We start from the raw sequence: 27,239 nt of genomic DNA on the forward strand, positions 1-27,239 counted from the left end.
CGAGAGAAGAAGAAGAAGAAAAAAAACGGGAGAAGACAAGAATGAATAAGGAAAGCATCAAACATAAAAGGAGGTATGTACAAACAAATGACCACTAAATCATCATTTGAATTGTTTGATATGTGTGGTAGAGAGTCTTGTGAGCTAACGTTATACAGCTTACTTGTTACTTGTATGCCAGGTTGTTGCGAGACAAAGGAATATGTAATAGAAGCTTTGGCTAACGGTTGCTAACGCTACCAGAGGTGGGACCAAGTCATTGTTTTGCAAGTCCCAGTCAAGTCTCAAGTCTTTGTGCTCAAGTCCGAGTCAAGTCTCCCAGGGTTCGTACGGGTGCTTGAAATCCTTGAAAATGCTTGAAAATTGACGTGGTGTTTTCAAGGTTGGGGAAGTGCTTGAATTTTGGGTATGGTGCTTGAAATTGAGATAAAGTGCTTGAAAATGTAAATGCTTTACTTTTACAATAAATTCCTGTCTGACTGAATAGTTAGCTTTTTAGATTAAAAGAAAAATAATTGCTTCGCTTCTACATAAAACAGCCCCGCTCCGGCCTTCGCGCGCTATGTGCGCGACCTGCCAGTGTCTTTTTTGGTGTGAACTGGGCATTCTAATGAGAGTGATATAGATGAGAGTATGCCAGGAGGTTGCTGTTTTAACGAGCGTTGGCTATCCGAAGAAAAATACAAGCCATGGCTAAAACGAGGATTAACACAACGAATAGCCTCCTGCAAAGGTTACCAAAAAGAAATTCAGTTGTTCTCGATGGGAGAGTCTGCGCTGACGAGCCACATGAAAGGTAAGCCGTAGTAGAGCCTTTTGGCTTAGGCTAACGTTGCATGTTACGTTTGTTTAAGCTAGTAACGTTAGCGAACTCAATGTGGGATAATTGCTTATGCAGGTGACAATAATTTCAGAGGAGCGTGCCTATGTCAGTTTGTGCAACAGTCGCCATCCTGTGGTGTTTGAGTATATCAGTAAAATGTCACACCTTTGTGGTCTGTGAGCGCCCCCTATTGGTCCGTGAGTATATTGGTAAAATTTCACATTTGAAATAAATAAATACATTTGAGTTTTTCCGCACTCTCGCGGGAATATCTCCGCAATGGAGAGAGCTTAAGTTTCACTTTCGGTTGCATGATATAGCCCAGTTAAAGACCTTCATCACACATGTGGCCACTTGTTTGTACCATCTTCAGGCGATTTGTAAAAAAACGATGTGTTTTTGGATATTTGTGGAGTTAGGTGGTCCGCGAGTGTTTTTTTAATTGGTTAAGTGGTCCTTGGTATGAAAAAGTTTGAGAAACACTGAAATATATATATATCTTTGTATGATGTAGAAAGTGTGTGCTCTGAGGCCTCGCTCTCTTCACACTGTGCTCGGTTGGTCACATTGTTTCAAAAGAAAACGTTTGTCCTAACCTTGGAGAGCCGTATGTTTACTGCCAACCTAAAAGGACCTCGCTTATTCATTAAGGTAGCACAGGTCAGAGAGACCCCATCGTCTCTTCCACAATTACCTAGGCTGAGCGGAGGGTCAAGGAGGCCCTGTTTTGGATAATACAGTTAAGTCTTGACAATTGGATAATTCATATCCTGAGAGGGTATTAATTACTCCTAAAGAGGTCATGAGATGGTGACCTTTCCACATCTCCAACATATCAACTAATCTATGTTAGTGAGTTGCTCGTGTTTAACAACAGACAATGGTGATAAATGTATTTGGAGTCTGCTACAATGGCATGTTTAGGGAATAAATAGTAGAAGTAGTTTTCCTATTTTCCAGTGCATTTTATCCCATTTCTGCAAATGACAGTGTGTAATATATGTAAGATGGGGCATTTTACTTCTATACATTGTGTTTTTCTGAATGTTTGACCCACGATAGGCCTCATCCGTATCCAAATTCTAAACACTGTAACAATTTTGTCATGAGGGTTTGAAAGGCTCATCTTCAATCAATCAATCAATCAATCAATCAATCAATCAATCAATCAATCAATCAATCAATGTTTATTTATATAGCCCAATATCACAAATGTTACATTTGGCTCATTGGACTTTACAGTTTGTACAGAATATGAATACGATCTTAGAGGTGTTCCGAGAGCAAAGAGACACATGGTGGGACAGGTTAATCATTTATGTTGCCAGATATTACAGAAATGCTTTAAGATGGATGTCAACTAAATACTGTGTGTGTGTGTGTGTGTGTGTGTGTGTGTGTGTGTGTGTGTGTGTGTGTGTGTGTGTGTGTGTGTGTGTGTGTGTGTGTGTGTGTGTGTGTGTGTGTGTGTGTGTGTGTGTGTGTGTGTGTGTGTGTGTGTGTGTGTGTGTGTGTGTGTGTGTGTGTGTGTGTGTGTTTCTTTGTATGAATATATGAAGAATGAAGACGTTACCATCAGATTCCTCTGGACCCAGTGCCAAAAAGATCAAGATATCCCAATCTAGAGTAAGAGACATTATTTTGAGATTATTAAATGTTTTTAAAAAAATACATGATAACATTTGCAATTGATTACAGTGCATCATAATAATATCAACCTTCAGTTTCTGAGTTTCTTTCTTTTATGATTTAGGTGCAGACGCTGATCGAGCAGGAGGTTCAAACTGCACTCAAAAAGAAAGGAAACAAACTTCTGGGTTTGATAGGGAAGATTCAAGAGCTTGATGAATCGCTGAACTACAAAAGCTCCATCCAAAAACTGGAGGTTTGTGAAAGCAGTGATTCAGCGTGCTTTACTTTGTTTTTGTTATCTTAAAGGGGCCTTCTTATGGTCCTTTTCAGCTTCATATTTGTATTTTGTGCCTCTCTCTGTAGTAACATGCCTTTCCCATACTGCCTGTGCTGCTGCACCGTTTCTCACCCTCTGTCTGAAATGAGAGCCCAGGCTGCTCTGATTGGTTAGCCGGCTAGCTCTGTTGTGATTGGTCAATTCCTTGGAGATGCCCCGCCCCTTATATCTTCCAACGCTTCCAACGCTTCTCTGCCCATTGATTTTGAATGGGAGTGACGTCACTTTGCCTCTCTTTTCGCCAAACTGCATTGTGGGGAAGCGAAGCGAAGATTTACAGGATTTTCAGGATTCAAAAGTTGAGCAATGTTCAACAGTACAAGCGCTAGCCATAGTAGCCAATCAAACCGCGTGCAAGCTGGGAGAGCCAGACCGCAGTTCATTTCCTCATATTCCAAACGAGAAATTACGGAAGTAAATCACCCGGTTCTTCACGACCAGAACTATTTACCGGGATACAAACAGGAGGAACCAGGCATGGAGGGAGGTGGCAGAGACAGTGGGTGAAACTGGTAGGTTTTCGCCTGTTTGGGGAGTTTATATATATCAGGGCTCGACATTAAGGGCTGCCCGATGGCCCGGGGCCATCTAGTATTTAGCTCGGGCAATGAAGCCTCACCTGCTGGTTGCCCGATCGGGCAATCTATTATACCAGTATCATGCGGATCCAGTAATGAGTGATCCGACAGTAAAACTAAACATATCTATAACTAGTTTAGGTAGTTTGAGAGGTAATTAAAATAGCTACGTGTGATATTCTAACCTGAAGTGTGTGTTTTGTCCGCTCACCGCTGCATGTGATCATGCGGAGCTGCGTGTCGACTCATCAGCAGCAGCTGATCTCTCTCTCTCTCCCGTCAGATTAGACTTCACTCGCGTTTATGTCCATATTGATCAGATCTAGCTAGTTCTAGCTAATGATATGACTACCTGCTTATTAAAAGACACCAAAACAATAAGTGTCGCTATGCAACTGGGTGAGGCCACAAAGTATAGCGCAGCATTATGCATTTGTTTACATGCCCACCGGAACCCCGAGGCATTAGCAACAGATCAACGCACAATCAACCCATACAGCACATCTCTTTCTCCATATTAAGTGTTACACATTAGAATGGACTATTCTTGTCTGTCACATACTCTTCTTGTCTGTCACATACTCTTCTTGTCTGTCATATACTATTCTTGTCTGTCACATACTCTTCTTGTCTGTCACATACTCTTCTTGTCTGTCACATAAGTGGCGCAACTGAAGCCGTATTGTGCTAAAGGGAAATGATTGTGACCGAAGAGATTTAGATTTGCCGGCCAACGGGAACGCTGACGTCGCCATTTTGTATGCTTCGCGGATGTGCTCGGCTACTCTCGACTGCTGCTCGGGTCTGCTCGGTCAGCTTCCGGATGAGGAGGCATTCGTTCGACCAACTTACAGTAGATAACATTACAAACATTTTTAACAGCGGCCATAATAGTGTAAATAATGTTTGTTTTGGCAGTTACAACTGAATGTAATGTTTTCTACTTTTTCACATCTGGGAAGGCAGTTGCCTTCATCAGATGGAAAGTGTCTTGACCAACAACTTAAGTATTTCTTATAGCTATGCAGGGCATGCAAGCGAGCAAACACAAACAAGAACAAACAAGTGAAATGAAGAATGAAATTGAAATTGTACAATATAATATTGTGCTGGTTCATCTTATAATTCAGTCTAGAGAATGTACCAGACAGAATCTAAGACATGCAAAAATCTAAATGTTCTAGGGGGAGACCCCCCAAACCCTTCGTGGCATTTCATCCGCACGCATTTTTCAGGGCAATCTCTATTGGGCTCAGGGCCATCTGTAAATTAGCTTAGATGGCCCACAGGGCCATCTCCCAAAATCCTTAATGTCATGCACTGTATATATATATATATTGCTCGCATAAAATCCCCGGGTTTTTTTGCTTTGTATGCCGGGGGCGGGAGATTCATGTGATTGGTTGTTGGTCGCGTTGCTCGCGAAAAATCCTCAAGCTTTCAGACACGCCCACCTCCAAAATGTTCAAGATTTTTTCAAAGCTGCTGTGTGGACGTACCGTTACAAGCCCTTCTATTGGGGGCTTGTAACAAGCGCGAGTGTTACATAGAAATGTCACTATGTTATTGAAGTAAACAAAGGAGTCCATGGAGGCGTTTCAGGCAGGGTAGGCAGAGTGTGTGTAAAGTAAATCTTTTAAGCTTTCTTTCTTCTTCTGTCTAGCTTAACCCGTTGTTCTTCCTAATTTGTACCCATTAGATTGGATCCACTTTAACCGTACACACGCTATACTCAGCATCATAAAATCACCTTTGTGTGAATTTTATTTTATTGTTCTGCCACGTCTTTGAACCAAACTTGGATATATTCTGCATATGTCTCAAAGCCTAACTGGTTATAAAGTATATCTTAAACCAGAAAAATGTTTCTCTCTTCCTAAGGAGCGGATGAACAAAGTAACCAGGAGATCGGAAGCAGCTATCGCCTCCATGACGAAGACAAAGAAAGAGGTTTGATGCACACACACACACACACACACACACACACACACACACACACACACACACACACACACACACACACACACACACACACACACACACACACACACACACACACACACACACACACACACACACACACACACACACACACACACACACACACACACACACACGCACACAACTTCAAACCCTGCTTTTTTGTCTCACGCAGTTCTATCTTTTTAAAGTTCCCATCATGTGCTTTTTTGGTTATTATTACCCGTCCCCTTGTGTGTTATGTCGCTTTTTCTGCATATAAACGGTCTGCAAAGTCACAATGCCTCAAAGTGCACCCTGTAGCAAGTACAACTCTAACACAGAAAAGACCTCTCCATGCTGCCTCAGAACGCCTCGTTGGGCATTTTTCTTTTTCCATGTATTACTTCCGGGGCAGGTTGACGACACTCTGGACCAATCCACACACTCACACACTCACTCACTCACTCACTCACTCACTCACTCACTCACTCACTCACTGTACTCCGTGTTGGTCCGCACACACACACACTCACGTGAGTGTGTGTGTGTGCTCATTGATTATTATATCCAGTTTGAAATGTAAACAGTAAAGACTGCCTCACGAGATCCAAACTATTGATTGCCTTTCAGAACCCACAGCCATCTCTGGATGACGTCAAGACTCAAAGGTATGTATGACCCAGTGGTAAAAACTCTCATGTGAGCCTGTGTACTTTTGCTTGGTTTGTATTTTGAGACATTTTTGATGTTTTGTTCCCCCCTGCAGGGCACACTCTGCGAAAGACAAGAGGAAAATCCCACCTGGTAAGATCTCTGCCATCAAGCCTGCTTTTATAAATATTTGCATTTGTGGATTGTTGAGTATTCGTTCAATGCAATTTACATTTTCAGTTGTGAAAAGCGGTAATGAGAGCATGGAAAAGAAAGTGGAGTTCTTGAATTTGAAGGTAAATATGCAGTTCATTTCTCTTGGAATAATTTGTTAAATACAAATGTTAAAATGTCTCCTTGTTTGTTAAGGAGAAAACTTGATTTCCACACAGTTAATTGTAGTTTGCTCATTCATTGAAAAGATGAGGGGTTTAAGCTCAAATATTCTAATATCGCGGTTTACCTTTCTCTCTGTCCAGACATTCTCAAAAAGAGCGTTGACAAAGATGCAAGAAGAGAATGAATGTAAGAGATTTTGATTTATATATATATATGTATGTATGTATGTATGCATGCAGATGTTGGAATAGCTCAATTTTAAACTAATGTAGCTTCTAATGATATTATTTTCCATGCATGGAGAAAAAACTGACGAGATAAGCTGCTATAATGAACCAGATTAAATAATATGAGTCACGCCTACATGAACTAATAACCACACCCTTTTTTTCTACTCTCTCCTGTCCCTTCTGTTACTTGTCACTGCAAATAATCCGTGTTAAGCTTTGAAGAATTTCATAGCAGATTTAACTGAGAAGCTGTCTCCTCCGGTTCCTACTCCTAACGGCTCTTCTGACTGCAAAGTAAGATGCTTCATTATTTGATTTATCCTTTCCAAATTATTAGGCATAAATACTGTATGCTATCAGTAACAATCTACACAAGCAAGGGAAAGATGAGATCTCCTTTCCTAAAAAGAAATGTTTTGTTAATGTTTTGTGTCTTTAATTACTCACACTAATGTATGTTATGTAATGTAGGGAATTCACAGTATTAAGGAAGAGGCGGAAAACCCCCCCACTGTAGAGGAGTCGAAGCAGGCGTTTCAACAAAAGGCTGTGGAGGTGAAAGTGGAAACTTTTTCTAGTGACCACAGCAGTCCCAACCAAACCAACACCGAGCAGGTATTACACACTCACGCAACAAAATAACAACTCACTTGATTGTTCGCTACTCAAATTCACCATTTCTGCCTTTCTGCCTTTTCTGACAATGAAGGGCAAACTCTCGTATCCTCCTCTGCCCCCAACAACCTTCCCCTTCATCCTAAGCATGGAGAGTGCCTCATACAACCTCCCCGGGAGACCAATAGTAAATGTGGCTCTCATAGAGAAACCCGCCGGCGTCTCTTTGCTCTGGAGAGTGGAGAATAAAGACCCCAGAGACCCGCCCATGGATAGTTACGGGTGAGAAACAGCACAGGATGAGGGATTATGGAGGAAGGTTTCATGCCTGCTACCTAATCCCGTGTTTCCACTCCATGTTACAACACAACACATCTCTACTAACCCAATCCCTCTTTTTTTTTTTTTTTTTTTCAAGCATTAAAACTTGTGTAAACTATTTTTTTTGTACACTGCAGATCATCTCTACTGATTCATTGGGCATCCTGCAGGAATTCACCTTTTTTTAATTCAATTGATAAATCCACTCGTTTCAGCTCTTGTGGCATTAAACAATTTAAAATGGCTATTCTTGGCAAGCAGAGTACTTGATTCGGACAACACTTGACATAGCAGATTACCATCATAGCTCTACAATCACACACCATCTTTTCACACATCTGTCTTGAGTAATATACTGCTTATGTCGACATATGACCACCAGATGGAAGCATGTTTCAGCCAGTGACTACAGCTTTCCTTATAAAATGTCTCAGCTTACCCATTTGTATTTTGTCTCTCTGTCCCTGATGCAGCCTCTTCATGACTATGGAGAAGGTTAAAGGCAGTGGCGTCTTTCCATGTTGGGCAACCCTTGGTGAGATTGCAGCCGGCCCACTACCCATGTGTGTGATGATCAGCCAGTACAAGCCCGGCCACACGATGTGTGTCGCTGTGATTGGGAAAGACAAGTTTGGCCGGTACGGACCTTATAGCGACGTTGTAAAACATATCGCTATGTAATGATTAAAAAAACCCACTGTTGACTCTTTTGATGTTTCTTTATCTGAGTTTGGGGTTGTAACAGTTAAGGGAGACCAGCATTCATTCATGCATACAGCTTGGACTTGATGCATCCTTCCGGTGCACAGTTGATTTTGTGATAGGAATGTGTTTGTGTTGTTTGGTCCACAGACTGGTAACTTTTTCATCAATAATGAAGATGCAGGAAAAAACAAGAACGTGAAGATTTTTTACTCTTATCTCGAGATACTTGAAAATGATCAAAATCATATTGGAAGCCAAGTTTGTGTTTGTTTTTCCAGATCATTTTGTGAAGAAGTCATCTTTAGAGTGTTCGACTAAATAATAAGCCTCCTGTTTCAATGCAAGTTTTTTTTTGGAAGACCTTTTTTAACCTATATTGAAATGAAAAGTAAGTTGCTAGCTCATGTCAAATGATTTCAAGACAGATCTAAATAAAACGATTACTTCAATGTGCAAAGTCCGTTGCAAATATTCAACAGCAACCACAGGATTCACCTCTAAGAGCATCTCTTGAGTATAATTGGTCACGTTTCGGTTTATGGTCGTTATAATTGTTCTTCAGTTTGTTTGATGTCAATGTAGATGTAATGTTCCTTAGTCAATGTAAATCTAGACTAATAACCACAGTAACAAATGAGCATATGAGTGGTTGAAGCCTCGACTGCATTCAAGGGGATTTCAAAAAAAAAAAGTAAGCTGTTTGAATATTTAAAACGATTAATCAAGTATTAATTCCACATTGATTTAGGGTCTGAGAAACTTTTTCTACAAAAACTACAGATGTAGCGATTCATTTCAGACAGTTTGAAACGCGAGGGCCGTGATTGGTACGTGATCTGCCCTCGCTCAAGGGAAAACCTCCAGCTTGACTTGAGACCGCCCCCGTGATAGATAAATGTATTTATAATGAAGCCAGCTGCAATGGATCATTGATCCACCAGGGGGTGCAGTGGGGTTCCACACTGGAGCTCATGTGAAATAAAGTCAGATACAGTACGCTGGATGTACAGCGGAACTTTGTGAAGATCCATATGTCACGGATATCATACTCTGTGCTCAATAAGAGACATGTAATCATTTACAAAACATCACCATGTTGTTATTTAACAAAATAATTTTGTTATTCGAAAAAGGGAGGAAATGCAGCCCGGCTCTCGATTTTTAATCCTAATTTAATCATCATCTTCACCACGATCATTTATGTTTATGTTCGCCGAATTGACATGAAATCACTGACACATATGAATATACTGTATTCAACTTCGTTAAAACGTTATTAACGTGCCTAAACTCAGTAATTCACCAAAAATATGTATATTTTAATGGAGCTTCGTCGGTCGATCAGGATCCCAAAGTGTTCGTCTGGATGAAGGGTGTTATTTTCCCCATAAGGAACAAGTCGCTGCAAATTATCCCGCTTATTACATGGCCACATTCTCAACAAAGTAACGACATGACTCCCAATATTAATTGAAATGCTTTTATGGATTTAGAAAATGTTTTTATTGATTTAAAAAAGCGTTGTATCTATTGATTTTAATTTACATGCATCCGCTAAGAAAAATAGTCCGTTGTTACCGTTTTTTAAACAGTCTGAATGAAACGGCAGCTCTCAGCTGTGTATTTACACAACTAATGGCCCATCAACCACAGCTCTCTCCCCCCCTCCCCCCTTGATCTTTCTTCTCCAGCAGCTAAATTAACAGTAGGTTACTCTGAGTGACAAGCTTACAGTTAGACACAACACTGTAATTGCAAGTGACCCTCAGTTAGTTGACTTTTATGTTCAACTGCTAAATTCGTTACTGATAAAAAAGGGCTTCTACTGTACCTAATTACCTTAACACTAGAACCGCCAGAGGTTTTTGTATAGGCCTACCTAAACGCGTCAAATCCCGCTATTAGAATGCAATTTTTAACAACATAGGGTGCTACATAACACACTTTCAGGAAAAGTCACGGACTGGGAGACTTTAATATTTTATTGAAAAAAAGTTACATTGCACACACACAACACACATCACACAAATTGACCCGATTGGCGGTTCTAGTTTTAAATAAACTCACTAATTAATGAAACCAGTTCAATACGCATTATTTGTATTCTTATCATTCTTTATGAGCGCAGAAATAGTCTTAAAATCAGACCTGTTTTTTAAATGAAATCTGATAGCAGGCAGTTAGCTCTGATCACCTATGATAAATGCGCCGCACCTAATAGCTGGCCATTCAGCCACAGACACTGTTCGAAATGGGGGGGAGCTAGGGGGAGCTTGGCTCCCCCGAAGAGGGAGGGAGCTCCCGTGAAGGCTGACTTTGAGATAAATAGGGGGAGCCCAAAACAATCGTGCATATTTGTGTCACACAGATTAGAAATGTTGAGTTTCTTTAAATAACAGTTCTTGAAATAAATAATAGTTATTGTTCATTACAGTTTCTGAATATTTGTTTTATATTTGTGAATATGTCTGGGTGTTGCCATCTGTACGTGGCGGCGCTGCATTCTTACTTACGTTGCTATGGTTATTGCGGTGATGCCGGCGCGGTATTTGAAATGTTCATATTGATATTTTTTTAACTCTGGCTTTGAAATAAAATATATGACAAAACAAAAACAGCCAAGCGTCACAGCTTTTGGATTCACAAGCAAAGAAGCGAAGGAGTCTAAAAATGACAATTGATCGCATCCGCGCTGCTGCGCCAGTCAACAGAGCGCGCGTGTGACATATTTAGTAGCAGGATGTGCTCTGAAAAATAGGGCTCCCCGAAAGCAAATGGGTAATTCGAAAACTGACAGAGCTCCCTCTATACAAATCAAACTGTAGAAGGTGTGAAAGCACCTATAGTTTTAAATAATGGTCGGAATGTGACCTGTGAGCCTTCTGAATTACCGTGGGACAGCACATTCTAAACTAAAATGTTCAATCAATAAAGTAACATCTTATCTTATCTTAATAATATCTTCATGTTAATAATAATAATAAATCATACAGTATGTGTCCGAAAGGGAGCAGGAGGAAGCAAACACAAAAATATACAAAAAATATACTGCATATTAAAGCAAACGATTGTATAGGTTAAAGTATGAGCATAACAAATAAAGAAGTGTAATGTAAACATTTACATTCCAATGATGATTATTTAATATATAAAGACTATATATTATTGAATTACAAGATTAGATATACTTTAGTTGATCTAAAATATTGATGTGTTCAAATGCTCTTCAAAACACAACTGAAAGTCCATGAAACTTGTCTTTCTGTATTTTTGAATGAAGCGCCATCTCCTGGTTAAAACCTGAAAGTGAAAATCTGGCAACGCCCTCTTGGAAAATAGTGGGAGGGCTTAACATTCCTCTATACTGGTCTTTGGCAGGTCGTAGGCAGGAAGCTGTAAGCTGGAGTCTGAAATGAAGTGCTACATCTGTATGTTAGTTTGAAAGCGTCTCCAGGCGTATATCAAGTTAAGAAGCTTTTACAATTTTAGTCGAATAAATAACAACATGATATACCTTTTAACATAATCAAAATCAGTCAATTCTTCTGAAATATGCTTATATTTGACTGTCTTATAATGTATCCACATGTCTGGTTTTGTCTGCTATTGACATCCAGTGGACGTAAAGAAAACGACACAATGTTAAGGTAATAGTTTTATGGTTTCAGGCTACAGAAGCAACTGTCAACATCTCCTGATCTGCTTTTTCAGCTTGGTGCATTCTGCTTATCAAAAACAGCAGATTCACAACAACAAGACTTAAAGGTGCTTATTTTTGATCCTATTGCTTCAATAACCTTCAAAGTAAATCTCAATAAATGTATTTTATTTTGAATGCTTTTTCTTTGTGTGTGCAAAATCTGTCATTGAGTTACTGTTCTATCTATACTCATCAATACTGACAGTGCCTGTTTCCCTCTCACTCCCTCTTCCTGCTGAAAGATCTCTTCAATGCTGCAGATGACTACTTTCCTAAGGTTTAGTGTTCAATAGATACATTAATCTGGTATAGAATACAGTTTGTTATATCATCTTACTGTTTCATATAGCTGTGAATGATCTGCTAACATGACTAGGACAAACTAAGTGAAACACACTTGAAACATTTTTCATTAACAACAATAGATCCTGTCAAAGCGAGCTAGTGATCACATAGCAGAGTACACAGTGGATATGATGGCTATGTCCCTAGCACTTCAGTGGATAGAGGAAATACAACCAATGCGAGTGGTCATTTGCTCAGACTAAGGAAACTGAGTAGCAACACCATTTTTGACGCTGTTAAACATTTATATCTGGCTCTTGAGGGCTCTGAAGTGAAGTGTACTTCTTGAGCCAATGACAGAAGTCTGGAGGACTGGCCAAAAAGATGGAGAAAACCTGGGTCAGCCACACCGTGGGCCCTCGGACCAAGAACTCCACACCCCACCTAAACTAAAAGGCAGATTAATAAACTAAACTAATAAATAAAGCCGCGAAAACTGGACTACCAGGTCCTCCAGGCTAAGAAGAATAAACAAAAAGACATGACCAAATAGAGCACTAACTCCTAACTAGTTAACTGACGGCTGCAGTGTCCGGCAGCAGAATGTGTCGGAGTGTCAGAGAGAGAGAATCCTTCTCCTCCAGCCTTCCTTTTATCCCTGTGATTAACTGGAGTTGGGAACACCTGGGCAGAGGCGGAGCCAGGGGCAGATTATGTGCGCCTGTGCAAAAAGGGCAGAGAACACAAGGAGGGGAGCACATAATAATCACATAAGAAAATAATCTCATATCTACTGTGTTTAGTTCCAACATCTCTAATTCATTTTATGATGTTCCGGTGTTTGCTGAAAATTGCTGAACTGAATCAAAATAATATTTCACCTGAAAAAGGATTTCAAATACTTATTTTTCTTTTGAATACATCATTGTATTTTTCAAAGTTCAGGATAAAAACTTGAACTTTCAAATAAATTGTATTTGTTTGAATGATCAAAACGTATGATCCTGAAATAGCTCCATAGAGTAAGAGCTACCAGAAAGGCACTGTTTACCTTCTTGAGTGAAACTGGGGTAGGAAAAATAATTTAACATTAGGTCAGGAAATACCATAGATCTTTATTTTTGTTTTATTTATTTCATTTTTTTTATTGATTGATTTATTTATTTTGATTAGATCATAGGTTAAAGAGTTGAAATGATATGATGATTCATACTCACTGTAAAAACTGTGACCTATAGTTACTTAATAAAATGGTGGCAACAAAGTGACACTTAATATAATTAATTAGATTTGAAACACAACCATTTGATTAAAAAGTACTAAATACATTTGAGTTAATAAAAGATAATTATATTAAGTAAATGTTAATTGAAGAAACAGTCAAAATGTGTTATATTTATTCATTTTAATTGAGTTTTTATTAAGCAATTATTTGAACAAACTTAAGTTAGATTTACTAAACATCTGGTAGAATTTGATTTATATTTACTAATTACCAAAGATAAATTGATTTGAATTAATTAACAATTTGGGGAAAAATGATTAACATTTACTTAAAATCTGTGTCAAATTAATTTAAATGTACTGAATATCTGTTCGAAATTAATTTACATTTACTTAATAATATTAAATGTCAATTTGTTGCCATACATTTTCTATACCTAATCCAATCGCCTTCTTATTGGCACAGACATTATACACATTCAGTTGACAAACCACCAAGCATATAACTTACAGCAGGTATATTTATTTGTGCAGAATACAAATTATGTATCATTAATGTAAATTAAGCTTTTACATATATGCACACCTTGGTGCATTTGTAGATGATTAGGAATGTAAAACATGTATGAATGTATGTGATGTGTATAAATGGTGTCGTATTTTTAAACTTTTTTTTGTTGTTGTATTATTGTCTATATAATTAGAATCTGGGTTTAAAAGTCCCTCTGTGAGGGCAACAAGAAAACGATAAAAAGTTCACAAAACAAATAATACAAATGATTTGTGCATACGAGTAAAACTGGCCGCCTGTAAAAGAGGGCACAATATGTAACTAGGACCCCAGCAAGACAGGAACACAGTAGGCTTTCAAGTGAGATCCTTCTACATTAAACAACAGTGCAAGCCTCTAACAAAGCAGCACGTAACAGTTTTAACATGGCCTTAACATTTCCCCTTCCCTTAAGCCAGTAGCTTGTTTTTCAGGGTGTTCACTTTTGGAGACAGCTTTGAGCAATCCAGCTCAAGGAAGAGTTTCTGGAACCCTTCCAGTGTTTGCCGGATCTCCTTGGGATACGCCAGATTCAATGCGTATGCCAACCCAATCAGCAAGGAGCAAGCCCTTGGAAAAGTCCCCAGAGCAGTCAGGACTTTGATGCCTTCCACCACAATACCGATGTCCTCGGTTGCATTGCTCTTGGCTCTGTAAATCGTCATCCTTGCTGCAACAAGGTCCTGTGACACCTTGTCTTCCTCAGGATCCTGAAATAGAAAAACATTTTTTAGTTTAGGTTCCCACAGACTTTGGTTTTGTTTGATCCTCTTTGTCCATTATAATCCATTCATACCGATCATTGTTGTATGATAGTACATTTACTAAATATTAGGGCCGGGACTTTAACGCGTTAATTAAGATGAATTAATTACACAAAAATTTACGCGTTAAAAAAATTAACACATTTTAATCGCACTTGTTTTTGCACCGCGGAACGTTTCTCACTGGATGAGTTTCAGGGGTACCGATTATACTGGAGCACCAACTAACGTTCATGACTTCAGACAACAACAAACCACAGTGAACAATAGTCAAACATGAACGAAGAAGCTGATGAGACCGCTTTGGTTGGCCCCGTGGATGGGACATTTTGTTTTTCAAAAACGGACGGATGGAAGCGTCGATAAGAGCACGGTTGTTTGCAAATTATGCAAAAAGGAATTTGCATATCACCGCAGCACATCAAGCCTCAAGTATCACCTCAATGCAAAACCTATAGCAGCTAGCGTGGAAGCTAGCGTGGACGTTAGCCCGACTCGGAGTACAAGGACCCACACCCAATTCGCGTTGATCAAACAGTGGCCTATGCAACAGAGAGATTTTATTTTTCATCAGGATATTGGAAGAATAGGAGGGATTGAGGTCAATCACTGGCACTTTTTTATTTTATTTTAAATGGTACACTTTATGTTGAACTATTTATTACGTTGTTGGTGCAACTGGCACTTTATGTTGAACTGTTTATTGTTTTGGCCAAGGTTATTGAGAGAGTTGGACTGAAATTGATTAGATTTTTAAATCAACTGTTGGTAAATCAACAAAGTCTGATATGGCCTCTGAAGCAACAGAGAGATGTTTTCTAATAGTCAGGGTTTCCAATGTTCTGAATATACTTGAAAGTATTGTGTTTTACTTCAAAAACAAAGTGTTATAGTTTACAGAAGGTCTACCTACCTATAGGCTACCTGAATCTCTGAAATGTACTATATTCCTAAATATGCTATTGCTACACTTCATGGCAAAAATTGCACTTTTCTGTTGGTCTTGGTTAAGTACCACCTTGAAAAAAATAAACAATGTTTTGTTGCTTAAGCTTATGTATTCAGTCATTATTCAATGGTATACTAAAATCCATGTGAAAAAAATTGCTTCTCACTGTTCTCAGGTCAAATATTTATGTGATTAAAAATGCGATTAATTTCGATTAATTAATTACAAAGCCTCTAATTAATTAGACTAATTTTTTTAATCGAGTCCCGGCCCTACTAAATATATATTTATATTAATAGCATACAATTTATATTCATTCAATTAAATTGTTCAGTTTATTTAGGTTATTAAGTTCATTAAGATGAACAGAGACTGCACGCTACATTTTCATGTGTGGAAAATAAGAGATTAAATACTTGCAAAAACACACTTTTCTGCAAGGTAAGTTAAAAAGTATGTGGTACTTTTAACAATTTAATGACAACATAAATTATTGTCTGAAAAGAGAAAGAAATCCATTAATAATTGTATGTCCATGAAACTTGAGTATTGATCAATATCTATACATACATGTTCTCAAACACGATGGGCACCTTTTAAAGTCATCCACAGAAACTGGATCAATGATCAAACTGGATCTTTCACTTATTTTTAAATTGTCTTTCAACTGCTCTGTGAAAAGCTCATAGCAAGGAACATGTAGTACCAGTTTACCAGTCTTTAAAAAAAACAATACACATGGGCAAGACAAGAACTTTACAAACTTACAAAGGACAATAGCCAAAAGTTACTGGGAGAAAAAGAGTTATGATTGTCTTTTGAGATTTTAGCTTGCCAAGAAAAGAGAGATACAATAGATAGATATAGACAGATAGAGAGAGAAAGAGATCCACTTTTATATTTTAACAATTCAACTTACATCATACTCTTTTAGGAGTTGGTCTGTGGACTTCCCGAGGTACACCATCAGACACCGAATTACAAGACCTCTGCTCATGTCGATGCTGGGATTGCTTGGAGCCTGAAATGACCAAAATAAACTTGATTGAAGTTAATGGTGTAAAATTCGTCCATTTAACTAAAATGTGTCAAACCTACCTAGGTTCCTTAGATAACTATTAAATCCCTATTAAGGGTCCTTGATGTGATTGACTAGTTTAATGAAAGGCTTCCCTTCACTTCTAATCCAGTCTACCTTTTTTTGTGCTTAAAACAACTGTTAAAAACATAACCATTGCAGGTCTCGGGTTTTGGTATCCCATTAACAACGTTATACAGAATCAGCGATATCAAAGCATTTTTTGGCAAGTCTAAACGTGAACTTTTGGTAGTAAGCAAAATGTGCACCACTTTAAATATGTGCTCATGTACAATCTACTGGAATTCAATCGTTTTGCCATAAAGTCTACATTTATGATGGCTATAATGTTCTGTATTTTATGCAAAATAAACACATTATTGAGGATAGACATTTCCAACAATGTCAACAACTAAACTTAATGAATTTGAATACATTCTGAATCTAATAACATTTACAAAACATTTCAAAAAGTCTCAACAATAAACAGGCAGCAAACATTATTGTCATTGTAACATACCATGAGAAGAATAGCCTGCAACTTCAAGCCCATGCTGCCTCCCTTGGAGTGGAAACGTTTCAGAAGCCTGGGAGTGTGTTCATCCAGCTTGGACATGAACTTTGAATCTAGCTGCACCATTGTAATTCTCTGAAACTCATCCTGGATCTAAAAGACAAATAAAACCAGAATTAAATCTTCAAATATTAGTGTACACGTATACTATGTATGTGCGCTGCACTATATACTACAGTCAGTGTGCACAAAACACATCAACAGAGGTTCGACACAAATAACACCAAATTGTTATTTATGAAGAAAGAAAAAACACAATGATATTCCTTACTCACCCACAAGCAATAGTGTTCGTTTCTTACTGTGCTCAGATTGTCTGCTCTCCACACAACGTGGTAGCTTTGGTCGGCTAATGTAGCATGCTAGCTTAGGTCGGCTAATGTAACATGCTAGCTAGCTTGTTAAGGTACCTTAGGCTGAGTAAAAGTCGAAAGACATTACCTGGTATCTTAAAAGTCACAACATTACCCTGGCACATTAAGACATAACAAATAAGTGTGGTTTATTTAAAATTAATTGACCCCAGTCACAGTTTTTACAGTGTACAGTAGGTGGCGGTATGCACTATTTAAGTTGTTTGCAATCCCCAAAAAACGAGAGAAGAAGAAGAAGAAAAAAAACGGGAGAAGACAAGAATGAATAGGCAAAGCATCAAACATAAAAGGAGGTATGTAGGTATGTATGTGCGAAATGGGCGGGAGTGTGAAGAGATTAGAATTAAAGAGCTCCCAATGAGTAACTTCTATTAATTTTCTGTGATTCCTAAATGCACAAAGTCTTTTTTATTATGTAAAGACTACTACAAATCATTTATTCAAAATTAATTGACCCCAGTCACAGTTTTTACAGTGTACAGTAGGTGGCGGTATGCACTATTTAAGTTGTTTGCAATCCCCCAAAAACAAGAGAAGAAGAAGAAGAAAAACGGGAGAAGACAAGAATGAATAAACTCAAACAGGAAACCATCAAACATAAAAGGAGGTATGTACAAACAAATGACCACTAAATCATAATTTGAATCGTTCGATATGTGTGCATTATACAGCTTACTTGTTACTTGTATGCCAGCTTGTTGCTAGACAAAGGAATATGTAATAGAAGCTTTGGCTAACGGTTGCTAACGCTAAAACCAGAGGTGGGACCAAGTCATTGTTTTGCAAGTCCGAGTCAAGTCTCAAGTCTTTGCGCTAAAGTCCGAGTCAAGTCTCCCAGGGTTCGTACGGGTGCTTGAAATCCTTCAGCTTGAAAATTGACGTGGTGTTTTCAAGGTTGGGGAAGTGCTTGAATTTTGGGTATGGTGCTTGAAATTGAGATAAAGTGCTTGAAAATGTAAATGCTTTACTTTTACAATAAATTCCTGTCTGACTGAATAGTTCGCTTTTTAGATTAAAAGAAAAGAATTGCTTCGCTTCTACATAAAACAGCCCCGCTCCGGCCTTCGCGCGCTATGTGCGCGACCTGCCAGTGTCTTTTTTGGTGTGAACTGGGCATTCTAATGAGAGTGATATAGATGAGAGTATAGGGCTGCAACGATTAGTCGACATAATCGACGACGTCGATCATAAAAATTCGTCGGCGCGGAATTTTAGTGTCGACGCGTCGTATAAAAACAATCAGAGAGCCGGTAACGTTAATTCAAAACTGCGCAAATGTTCATTTGTAACTGCAATGCACTACAGGAAGTGCTGGGGGCAGTATACTCTCCATTGTCTGCCATGACTGCATTCTGTACTAACAACAAAGAAGAAAGAATACGAACGATGGCGGAAAGGAGAGAGAATGAGGGTGATGAAGAGCTCAAAAAAGCGAGACCGAGAGTTTCGAAAGTGTGGGAGTATTTCACAGACGACAAGCCAAAGAAGTCAGTGAAATGCAGAATTTGTAAAGGGGAATTGGCATTCCACGGCAGCACTACAGTGATGCACGAGCATTTAAAACGCAAGCACCCTGGAACCGTGAGGACTGCTACTTTGGATCATGGGTAAGTTTGAGCAAGTTAGCCATAGTCATGTTTACGTTAGCTTACATGTTGGAAAACAGAACGTCTCATGGTTAATGCTTGCTAAGCAAACGCTATTTCAGTTATGTTGAGGCTGCGTGTCCACCAACGAGCTGCTAAACAGCGCCAAGCTTACAGCGTAGTAGAGCACACTAGAGCTTTATGGACGCTGTAATTAATTCCAAACTTAAAATAATAATTAACAAGGGTCTGCGAAATGACAAGAATAAAATGCGATTGAATTTGATCCTGGGACTGGACAACAGGGTGACATTCACAGGTGTGCAGACTTGAGGTAGAACATGCACTGGAGCCCGGAAAAGGAGCCGTGCCCACAGGAAGCAGAGATGGAGGGTGTGACAGAAATAATCGTTAGATTAGTCGACTAATCGAAAAAATAATCGACCGATTAGTCGACTACCAAAATAATCGTTAGTTGCAGCCCTATGAGAGTATGCCAGGAGGTTGCTGTTTTAACGAGCGTTGGCTATCCGAAGAAAAATACAAGCCATGGCTAAAACGAGGATTAACACAACGAATAGCCTCCTGCAAAGGTTGCCAAAAAGAAATTCAGTTGTTCTCGAGGGGAGAGTCTGCGCTGACGAGCCACATGAAAGGTAAGCCGTAGTAGAGCCTTTTGGCTTAGGCTAACGTTGCATGTTACGTTTGTTTAAGCTAGTAACGTTAGCGAACTCAATGTGGGATAATTGCTTATGCAGGTGACAATAATTTCAGAGGAGCGTGCCTATGTCAGTTTGTGCAACAGTCGCCATCCTGTGGTGTTTGAGTATATCAGTAAAATGTCACACCTTTGTGGTCTGTGAGCGCCCCCTAGTGGTTCGTGAGTATATTGGTAATATTTCACATTTGAAATAAATAAATACATTTGAGTTTTCCGCACTCTCACGGGAATATCTCCGCAATGGAGAGAGCTTAAGTTTCACTTTCGGTTGCATGATATAGCCCAGTTAAACACCTTCATCACACATGTGGCCACTCGTTTGTACCATCTTCAGGCGATTTGTAAAAAACGATGTGTTTTTGGATATTTGTGGAGTTAGGTGGTCCGCGAGTGTTTTTTTAATTGGTTAAGTGGTCCTTGGTATGAAAAAGTTTGAGAAACACTGAAATATATATATATCTTTGTATGATGTAGAAAGTGTGTGCTCTGAGGCCTCGCTCTCTTCACACTGTGCTCGGTTGGTCACATTGTTTCAAAAGAAAACGTTTGTCCTAACCTTGGAGAGCCGTATGTTTACCGCCAACCCAAAAGGACCTCGCTTATTCATTAAGGTAGCACAGGTCAGAGAGACCCCATCGTCTCTTCCACAATTACCTAGGCTGAGCGGAGGGTCAAGGAGGCCCTGTTTTGGATAATACAGTTAAGTCTTGACAATTGGATAATTCATATCCTGAGAGGGTATTAATTACTCCTAAAGAGGTCATGAGATGTTGACCTTTCCACATCTCCAACATATCAACTAATCTATGTTAGTGAGTTGCTCGTGTTAAACAACAGACAATGGTGATAAATGTATTTGGAGTCTGCTACAATGGCATGTTTAGGGAATAAATAGTAGAAGTAGTTTTCCTATTTTCCAGTGCATTTTATCCTATTTCTGCAGATGACAGTGTGTAATATATGTAAGATGGGGCATTTTACTTCTATACATTGTGTTTTTCTGAATGTTTGACCCCAGATAGGCCTCATCCGTATCCAAATTCTAAACACTGTAACAATTTTGTCATGAGGGTTTGAAAGGCTCATCTTCAATCAATCAATCAATCAATCAATCAATCAATCAATCAATCAATCAATCAATCAATCAATGTTTATTTATATAGCCCAATATCACAAATGTTACATTTGGCTCATTGGACTTTACAGTTTGTACAGAATATGAATACGATCTTAGAGGTGTTCCGAGAGCAAAGAGACACATGGTGGGACAGGTTAATCATTTATGTTGCCAGATATTACAGAAATGCTTTAAGATGGATGTCAACTAAATACTGTGTGTGTGTGTGTGTGTGTGTGTGTGTGTGTGTGTGTGTGTGTGTGTGTGTGTGCGTGCGTGCGTGCGTGCGTGCGTGCGTGCGTGCGTGCGTGCGTGCGTGCGTGTGTGTGTTTCTTTCTTTGTATGAATATATGAAGAATGAAGACGTTACCATCAGATTCCTCTGGACCCAGTGCCAAAAAGATCAAGATATCCCAATCTAGAGTAAGAGACATTATTTTGAGATTATTAAATGTTTAAAAAAGAATACATGATAACATTTGCAATTGATTACAGTGCATCATAATAATATCAACCTTCAGTTTCTGAGTTTCTTTCTTTAATGATTTAGGTGCAGACGCTGATCAAGCAGGAGGTTCAAACTGCACTCAAAAAGAAAGAAAATAAGCTGCTGGGTTTGATAGGGAAGATTCAAGAGCTTGATGAATCGCTGAACTACAAAAGCTCCATCCAAAAACTGGAGGTTTGTGAAAGCAGTGATTCAGCGTGCTTTACTTTGTTTTTGTTATCTTAAAGGGGCCTTCTTATGGTCCTTTTCAGCTTCATATTTGTATTTTGTGCCTCTCTCTGTATTAACATGCCTTTCCCATACTGCCTGTGCTGCTGCACCGTTTCTCACCCTCTGTCTGAAATGAGAGCCCAGGCTGCTCTGATTGGTTAGCCGGCTAGCTCTGTTGTGATTGGTCAATTCCTTGGAGATGCCCCGCCCCTTATATCTTCCAACGCTTCCAACGCTTCTCTGCCCATTGATTTTGAATGGGAGTGACGTCACTTTGCCTCTCTTTTCGCCAAACTGCATTGTGGGGAAGCGAAGCCAACATTTACAGGATTTACAGGATTTTCAGGATTCAAAAGTTGAGCAATGTTCAACTTTTGAAGCTGAGCTGGAAGCCAATCAAATCCCGTTTATGCAAATCTGACAGTACAAGCGCTAGCCATAGTAGCCAATCAAACCGCGTGCAAGCTGGGAGAGCCAGACCGCAGTTCATTTCCTCATATTCCAAACGAGAAATTACGAAAGCAAATCACCCGGTTCTTTACGACCAGAACTATTTACCGGGATACAAACCGGAGGAACCAGGCATGGAGGGAGGTGGCAGAGACAGTGGGTGAAACTGGTAGGTTTTCGCCTGTTTGGGGAGTTTATATATATCAGGGCTCGACATTAAGGGCTGCCCGATGGCCCGGGGCCATCTAGTATTTAACTCGGGCAATGAAGCCTCACCTGCTGGTTGCCCGATCGGGCAATCTATTATACCAGTATCATGCGGATCCAGTAATGAGTGACCCGACAGTAAAACTAAACATATCTATAACTAGTTTAGGTAGTTTGAGAGGTAATTAAAATAGCTACGTGTGATATTCTAACCTGAAGTGTGTGTTTTGTCCGCTCACCGCTGCATGTGATCATGCGGAGCTGCGTGTCGACTCATCAGCAGCAGCTGATCTCTCTCTCCCGTCATATTAGACTTCACTCGCGTTTATGTCCATATTGATCAGATCTAGCTAGTTCTAGCTAATGATAGGACTACCTGCTTATTAAAAGACACCAAAACAATAAGTGTCGCTATGCAACTGGGTGAGGCCACAAAGTATAGCGCAGCATTATGCATTTGTTTACATGCCCACCGGAACCCCGAGGCATTAGCAACAGATCAACGCACAATCAACCCGTACAGCACATCTCTTTCTCCATATTACGTGTTAGACATTAGAATGGACTATTCTTGTCTGTCACATACTCTTCTTGTCTGTCACATACTCTTCTTGTCTGTCACATAAGTGGCGCAACTGAAGCCGTATTGTGCTAAAGGGAAATTATTGTGACCGAAGAGATTTAGATTTGCCGGCCAACGGGAACGCTGACGTCGCCATTTTGTATGCTTCGCGGATGCGCTCGGCTACTCTCGACTGCTGCTCGGGTCTGCTCGGTCAGCTTCCGGATGAGGAGGCATTAGTTTGACCAACTTACAGTAGATAACATTACAAACATTTTTAACAGGGGCCATAATAGTGTAAATAATGTTTGTTTTGGCATTTACAACTGAATGTAATGTTTTCTACTTTTTCACATCTGGGAAGGCAGTTGCCTTTATCAGATGGAAAGTGTCTTGACCAACAACTTAAGTATTTCTTATAGCTATGCAGGGCATGCAAGCGAGCAAACACAAACAAGAACAAACAAGTGAAATGAAGAATGAAATTGAAATTGTACAATATAATATTGTGCTGGTTCATCTTATAATTCAGTCTAGAGAATGCACCAGACAGCATCTAAGACCTGCAAAAATCTAAATGTTCTAGGGGGAGGCCCCCCAAACCCTTCGTGGCATTTCATCCGCACGCATTTTTCAGGGCAATCTCTATTGGGCTCAGGGCCATCTGTAAATTAGCTTAGATGGCCCACAGGGCCATCTCCCAAAATCCTTAATGTCATGCACTGTATATATATATATATTGCTCGCATAAAATCCCCGGGGTTTTTTGCTTTGTATGCCGGGGGCGGGAGATTCATGTGATTGGTTGTTGGTCGCGTTGCTCGCGAAAAATCCCCAAGCTTTCAGACACGCCCACCTCCAAAATGTTCAAGATTTTTTCAAAGCTACTGTGTGGACGTACCGTTACAAGCCCTTCTATTGGGGGCTTGTAACAAGCGCGAGTGTTACATAGGAATGTCACTATGTTATTGAAGTAAACAAAGGAGTCCATGGAGGCGTTTCAGGCAGGGTAGGCGGAGTGTGTGTATAGTATATCTTTTAAGCTTTCTTTCTTCTTCTTTCTAGCTTAACCCGTTGTTCTTCCTAATTTGTACCCATTAGATTGGATCCACTTTAACCGTACACATGCTACACTCAGCATCATAAAATCACCTTTGTGTGAATTTTATCTTATTGTTCTGCCACGTCTTTGAACCAAACTTGGATATATTCTGCATATGTCTCAAAGCCTAACTGGTTATAAAGTATATCTTAAACCAGAAAGATGTTTCTCTCTTCCTAAGGAGCGGATGAACAAAGTAACCAGGAGATCGGAAGCAGCTATCGCCTCCATGACGAAGACAAAGAAAGAGGTTTGATGCACACACACACACACACACACACACACACACACACACACACACACACACACACACACACACACACACACACACACACACACACACACACACACACACACACACACACACACACAACTTCAAACCCTGCTTTTTTGTCTCACGCAGTTCTATCTTTTTAAAGTTCCCATCATGTGCTTTTTTGGTTATTATTACCCGTCCCCTTGTGTGTTATGTAGCTTTTCGTGCATGTAGACGGTCTGCAAAGTCACAAAGCCTCAAAGTGCACCCTGTAGCAAGTACAACTCTAACACAGAAAAGACCTCTCTATGCTGCCTCAGAACGCCTAGTTGGGCATTTTTCTTTTTCCATTTATTACTTCCGGGGCAGGTTGACGACACTCTGGACCAATTCACTCACTCACTCACTCACTCACTCACTCACTCACTCACTCACTCACTCACTCACTCACTGTACTCCGTGTTGGTCCGCACACACATACACACACACACTCACGTGAGTGTGTGTGTGTGCTCATTGATTATCATATCCAGTTTGAAATGTAAACAGTAAAGACTGCCTCACGAGATCCAAACTATTGATTGCCTTTCAGAACCCACAGCCATCTCTGGATGACGTCAAGATTCAAAGGTATGTATGACCCAGTGGTAAAAACTCTCATGTGAGCCTGTGTACTTTTGCTTGGTTTGTATTTTGAGACATGTTTGATGTTTTGTTCCCCCCTGCAGGGCACACTCTGCGAAAGACAAGAGGACAATCCCACCTGGTAAGATCTCAGCCATCAAGCCTGCTTTTATAAATATTTGCATTTGTGGATTGTTGAGTATTCGTTCAATGCAATTTACATTTTCAGTTGTGAAAAGCGGTACTGAGAGCATGGAAAAGAAAGTGGAGTTCTTGAATTTGAAGGTAAATATGCAGTTCATTTCTCTTGGAATAATTTGTTAAATACAAATGTTAAAATGTCTCCTTGTTTGTTAAGGAGAAAACTTGATTTTCACACAGTTAATTGTAGTTTGCTCATTCATTGAAAAGATGAGGGGTTTATGCTCAAATATTCTAATATCGCGGTTTACCTTTCTCTCTGTCCAGACATTCTCAAAAAGAGCATTGACAAAGATGCAAGAAGAGAATGAATGTAAGAGATTTTGATTTATATATATATATATATATATACGTATGTATGCATGCAGATGTTGGAATAGCTCAATTTTAAACTAATGTAGCTTCTAATGATATTATTTTCCATGCATGGAGAAAAAACTGACGAGATAAGCTGCTATAATGAACCAGATTAAATAATATGAGTCACCGCCTACATGAACTAATAACCACACCCTTTTTTTCTACTCTCTCCTGTCCCTTCTGTTACTTGTCACTGCAAATAATCCGTGTTAAGCTTTGAAGGCTGTCATAGCAGATTTAACTGAGAAGCTGTCTCCTCCGGTTCCTACTCCGAACGGCTCTTCTGACTGCAAAGTAAGATGCTTCATTATTTGATTTATCCTTTCCAAATTATTAGGCATAAATACTGTATGCTATCAGTAACAATCTACACAAGCAAGGGAAAGATGAGATCTCCTTTCCTAAAAATAAATGTTTTGTTAATGTTTTGTGTCTTTAATTACTCACACTAATGTATGTTATGTAATGTAGGGAATTCACAGTATTAAGGAAGAGGCGGAAAACCCCCCCACTGTAGAGGAGTCGAAGCAGGCGTTGGAACCAAAGGCTGTGGAGGTGAAAGTGGAAACTTTTTCTAGTGACCACAGCAGTCCCAACCAAACCAACACCGAGCAGGTATTACACACTCACGCAACAAAATAACAACTCACTTGATTGTTCGCTACTCAAATTAACCATTTCTGCCTTTCTGCCTTTTCTGACAATGAAGGGCAAACTCTCGTATCCTCCTCTGCCCCCAACAACCTTCCCCTCCATCCTAAGCATGGAGAGTGCCTCATACAACCTCCCTGGGAGACCAATAGTGAATGTGGCTCTCATAGAGAAACCCGCCGGCGTCTCTTTGCTCTGGAGAGTGGAGGATAAAGACCCCAGAGACCCGCCCATGGATAGTTACGGGTGAGAAATAGCACAGGATGAGGGATTATGGAGGAAGGTTTCATGCCTGCTACCTAATCCCGTGTTTCCACTACATGTTACAACACAACACATCTCTACTAACCCAATCCCTTTTTTTTTTTTTTTTCTCCAAGCATTAAAACTTGTGTAAACTATTATTTTTTGTACACTGCAGATCATCTCTTCTGATTCATTGGGCATCCTGCAGGAATTCACCTTTTTTTAATTCAATTGATAAATCCACTCGTTTCAGCTCTTGTGGCATTAAACAATTTAAAATGGCTATTCTCGGCAAGCAGAGTACTTGATTCGGACAACACTTGACATAGCAGATTACCATCATAGCTCTATAATCACACACCATCTTTTCACACATCTGTCTTGAGTAATATACTGCTTATGTCGACATATGACCACCAGATGGAAGCATGTTTCAGCCAGTGACTACAGCTTTCCTTATAAAATGTCTCAGCTTACCCATTTTTATTTTGTCTCTCTGTCCCTGATGCAGCCTCTTCATGACTATGGAGAAGGTTAAAGGCAGTGGCGTCTTTCCATGTTGGGCAACCCTTGGTGAGATTGCAGCCGGCCCACTACCCATGTGTGTGATGATCAGCCAGTACAAGCCCGGCCACACGATGTGTGTCGCTGTGATTGGGAAAGACAAGTTTGGCCGGTACGGACCTTATAGCGACGTTGTAAAACATATCGCTATGTGTTGATTAAAAAAACCCACTGTTGACTCTT

General features: G+C 39.7%; 2 protein-coding genes across 4 annotated transcripts; one reads left to right on the plus strand and one right to left on the minus strand.

Moving 5' to 3' along the window:
• Positions 1 to 27,239, plus strand: LOC307017307 (uncharacterized protein). 3 transcript variants are annotated; one of them, XM_079646867.1, is made up of 12 exons: positions 1 to 73; positions 2,383 to 2,449; positions 2,577 to 2,708; positions 5,252 to 5,320; positions 5,963 to 6,000; positions 6,099 to 6,136; positions 6,224 to 6,279; positions 6,463 to 6,508; positions 25,810 to 25,889; positions 26,067 to 26,210; positions 26,305 to 26,492; positions 27,004 to 27,239. In XM_079646867.1, exons 1-12 carry the CDS (start codon positions 42 to 44, stop codon positions 27,212 to 27,214), a joined length of 1,101 nt encoding a protein of 366 aa, XP_079502993.1. In that variant the 5' UTR covers positions 1 to 41; the 3' UTR covers positions 27,215 to 27,239. The 3 variants fall into 3 exon arrangements, with proteins under 3 accessions (XP_079502993.1, XP_079502994.1, XP_079502995.1); XM_079646868.1 differs by lacking the exons at positions 6,224 to 6,279; positions 6,463 to 6,508 and adding exons at positions 25,264 to 25,319; positions 25,503 to 25,548; XM_079646869.1 differs by lacking the exons at positions 25,810 to 25,889; positions 26,067 to 26,210; positions 26,305 to 26,492; positions 27,004 to 27,239 and adding exons at positions 6,767 to 6,846; positions 7,024 to 7,167; positions 7,262 to 7,449; positions 7,962 to 8,650.
• On the minus strand, positions 12,778 to 17,904 carry LOC307017311 (uncharacterized protein). The gene is made up of 5 exons (XM_079646873.1): positions 17,593 to 17,904; positions 17,264 to 17,410; positions 16,585 to 16,686; positions 14,396 to 14,662; positions 12,778 to 12,899 (listed from the first exon to the last, which is right to left on the minus strand). The coding sequence occupies exons 2-5, from the start codon at positions 17,381 to 17,383 to the stop codon at positions 12,843 to 12,845; spliced, it is 546 nt and encodes a 181-aa protein (XP_079502999.1). The 5' UTR covers positions 17,384 to 17,410; positions 17,593 to 17,904; the 3' UTR covers positions 12,778 to 12,842.

Source organism: Notothenia rossii, assembly GCF_949606895.1.
Source record: "Notothenia rossii genome assembly, chromosome: 8".
Lineage (NCBI taxonomy): Eukaryota > Metazoa > Chordata > Actinopteri > Perciformes > Nototheniidae > Notothenia > Notothenia rossii.

Excerpts from the sequence above, each read along its gene's own strand:
- LOC307017307 (XM_079646867.1), top strand. The coding sequence starts at position 42 with ATGAATAAGGAAAGCATCAAACATAAAAGGAG. Across the intron at positions 25,890-26,066 it reads ACGGCTCTTCTGACTGCAAA|GGAATTCACAGTATTAAGGA; the intron begins GTAAGATGCTTC and ends TATGTAATGTAG. Across the intron at positions 26,493-27,003 it reads CCGCCCATGGATAGTTACGG|CCTCTTCATGACTATGGAGA; the intron begins GTGAGAAATAGC and ends TCCCTGATGCAG.
- LOC307017311 (XM_079646873.1), bottom strand. The coding sequence starts at position 17,383 with ATGGTGCAGCTAGATTCAAAGTTCATGTCCAAGCTGGATGAACACACT. Across the intron at positions 16,687-17,263 it reads TGCAGGCTATTCTTCTCATG|GCTCCAAGCAATCCCAGCAT; the intron begins GTATGTTACAAT and ends TGGTCATTTCAG. Across the intron at positions 12,900-14,395 it reads GCTCAAAGCTGTCTCCAAAA|GCGCACATAATCTGCCCCTG; the intron begins GTGAACACCCTG and ends CTTTTTGCACAG.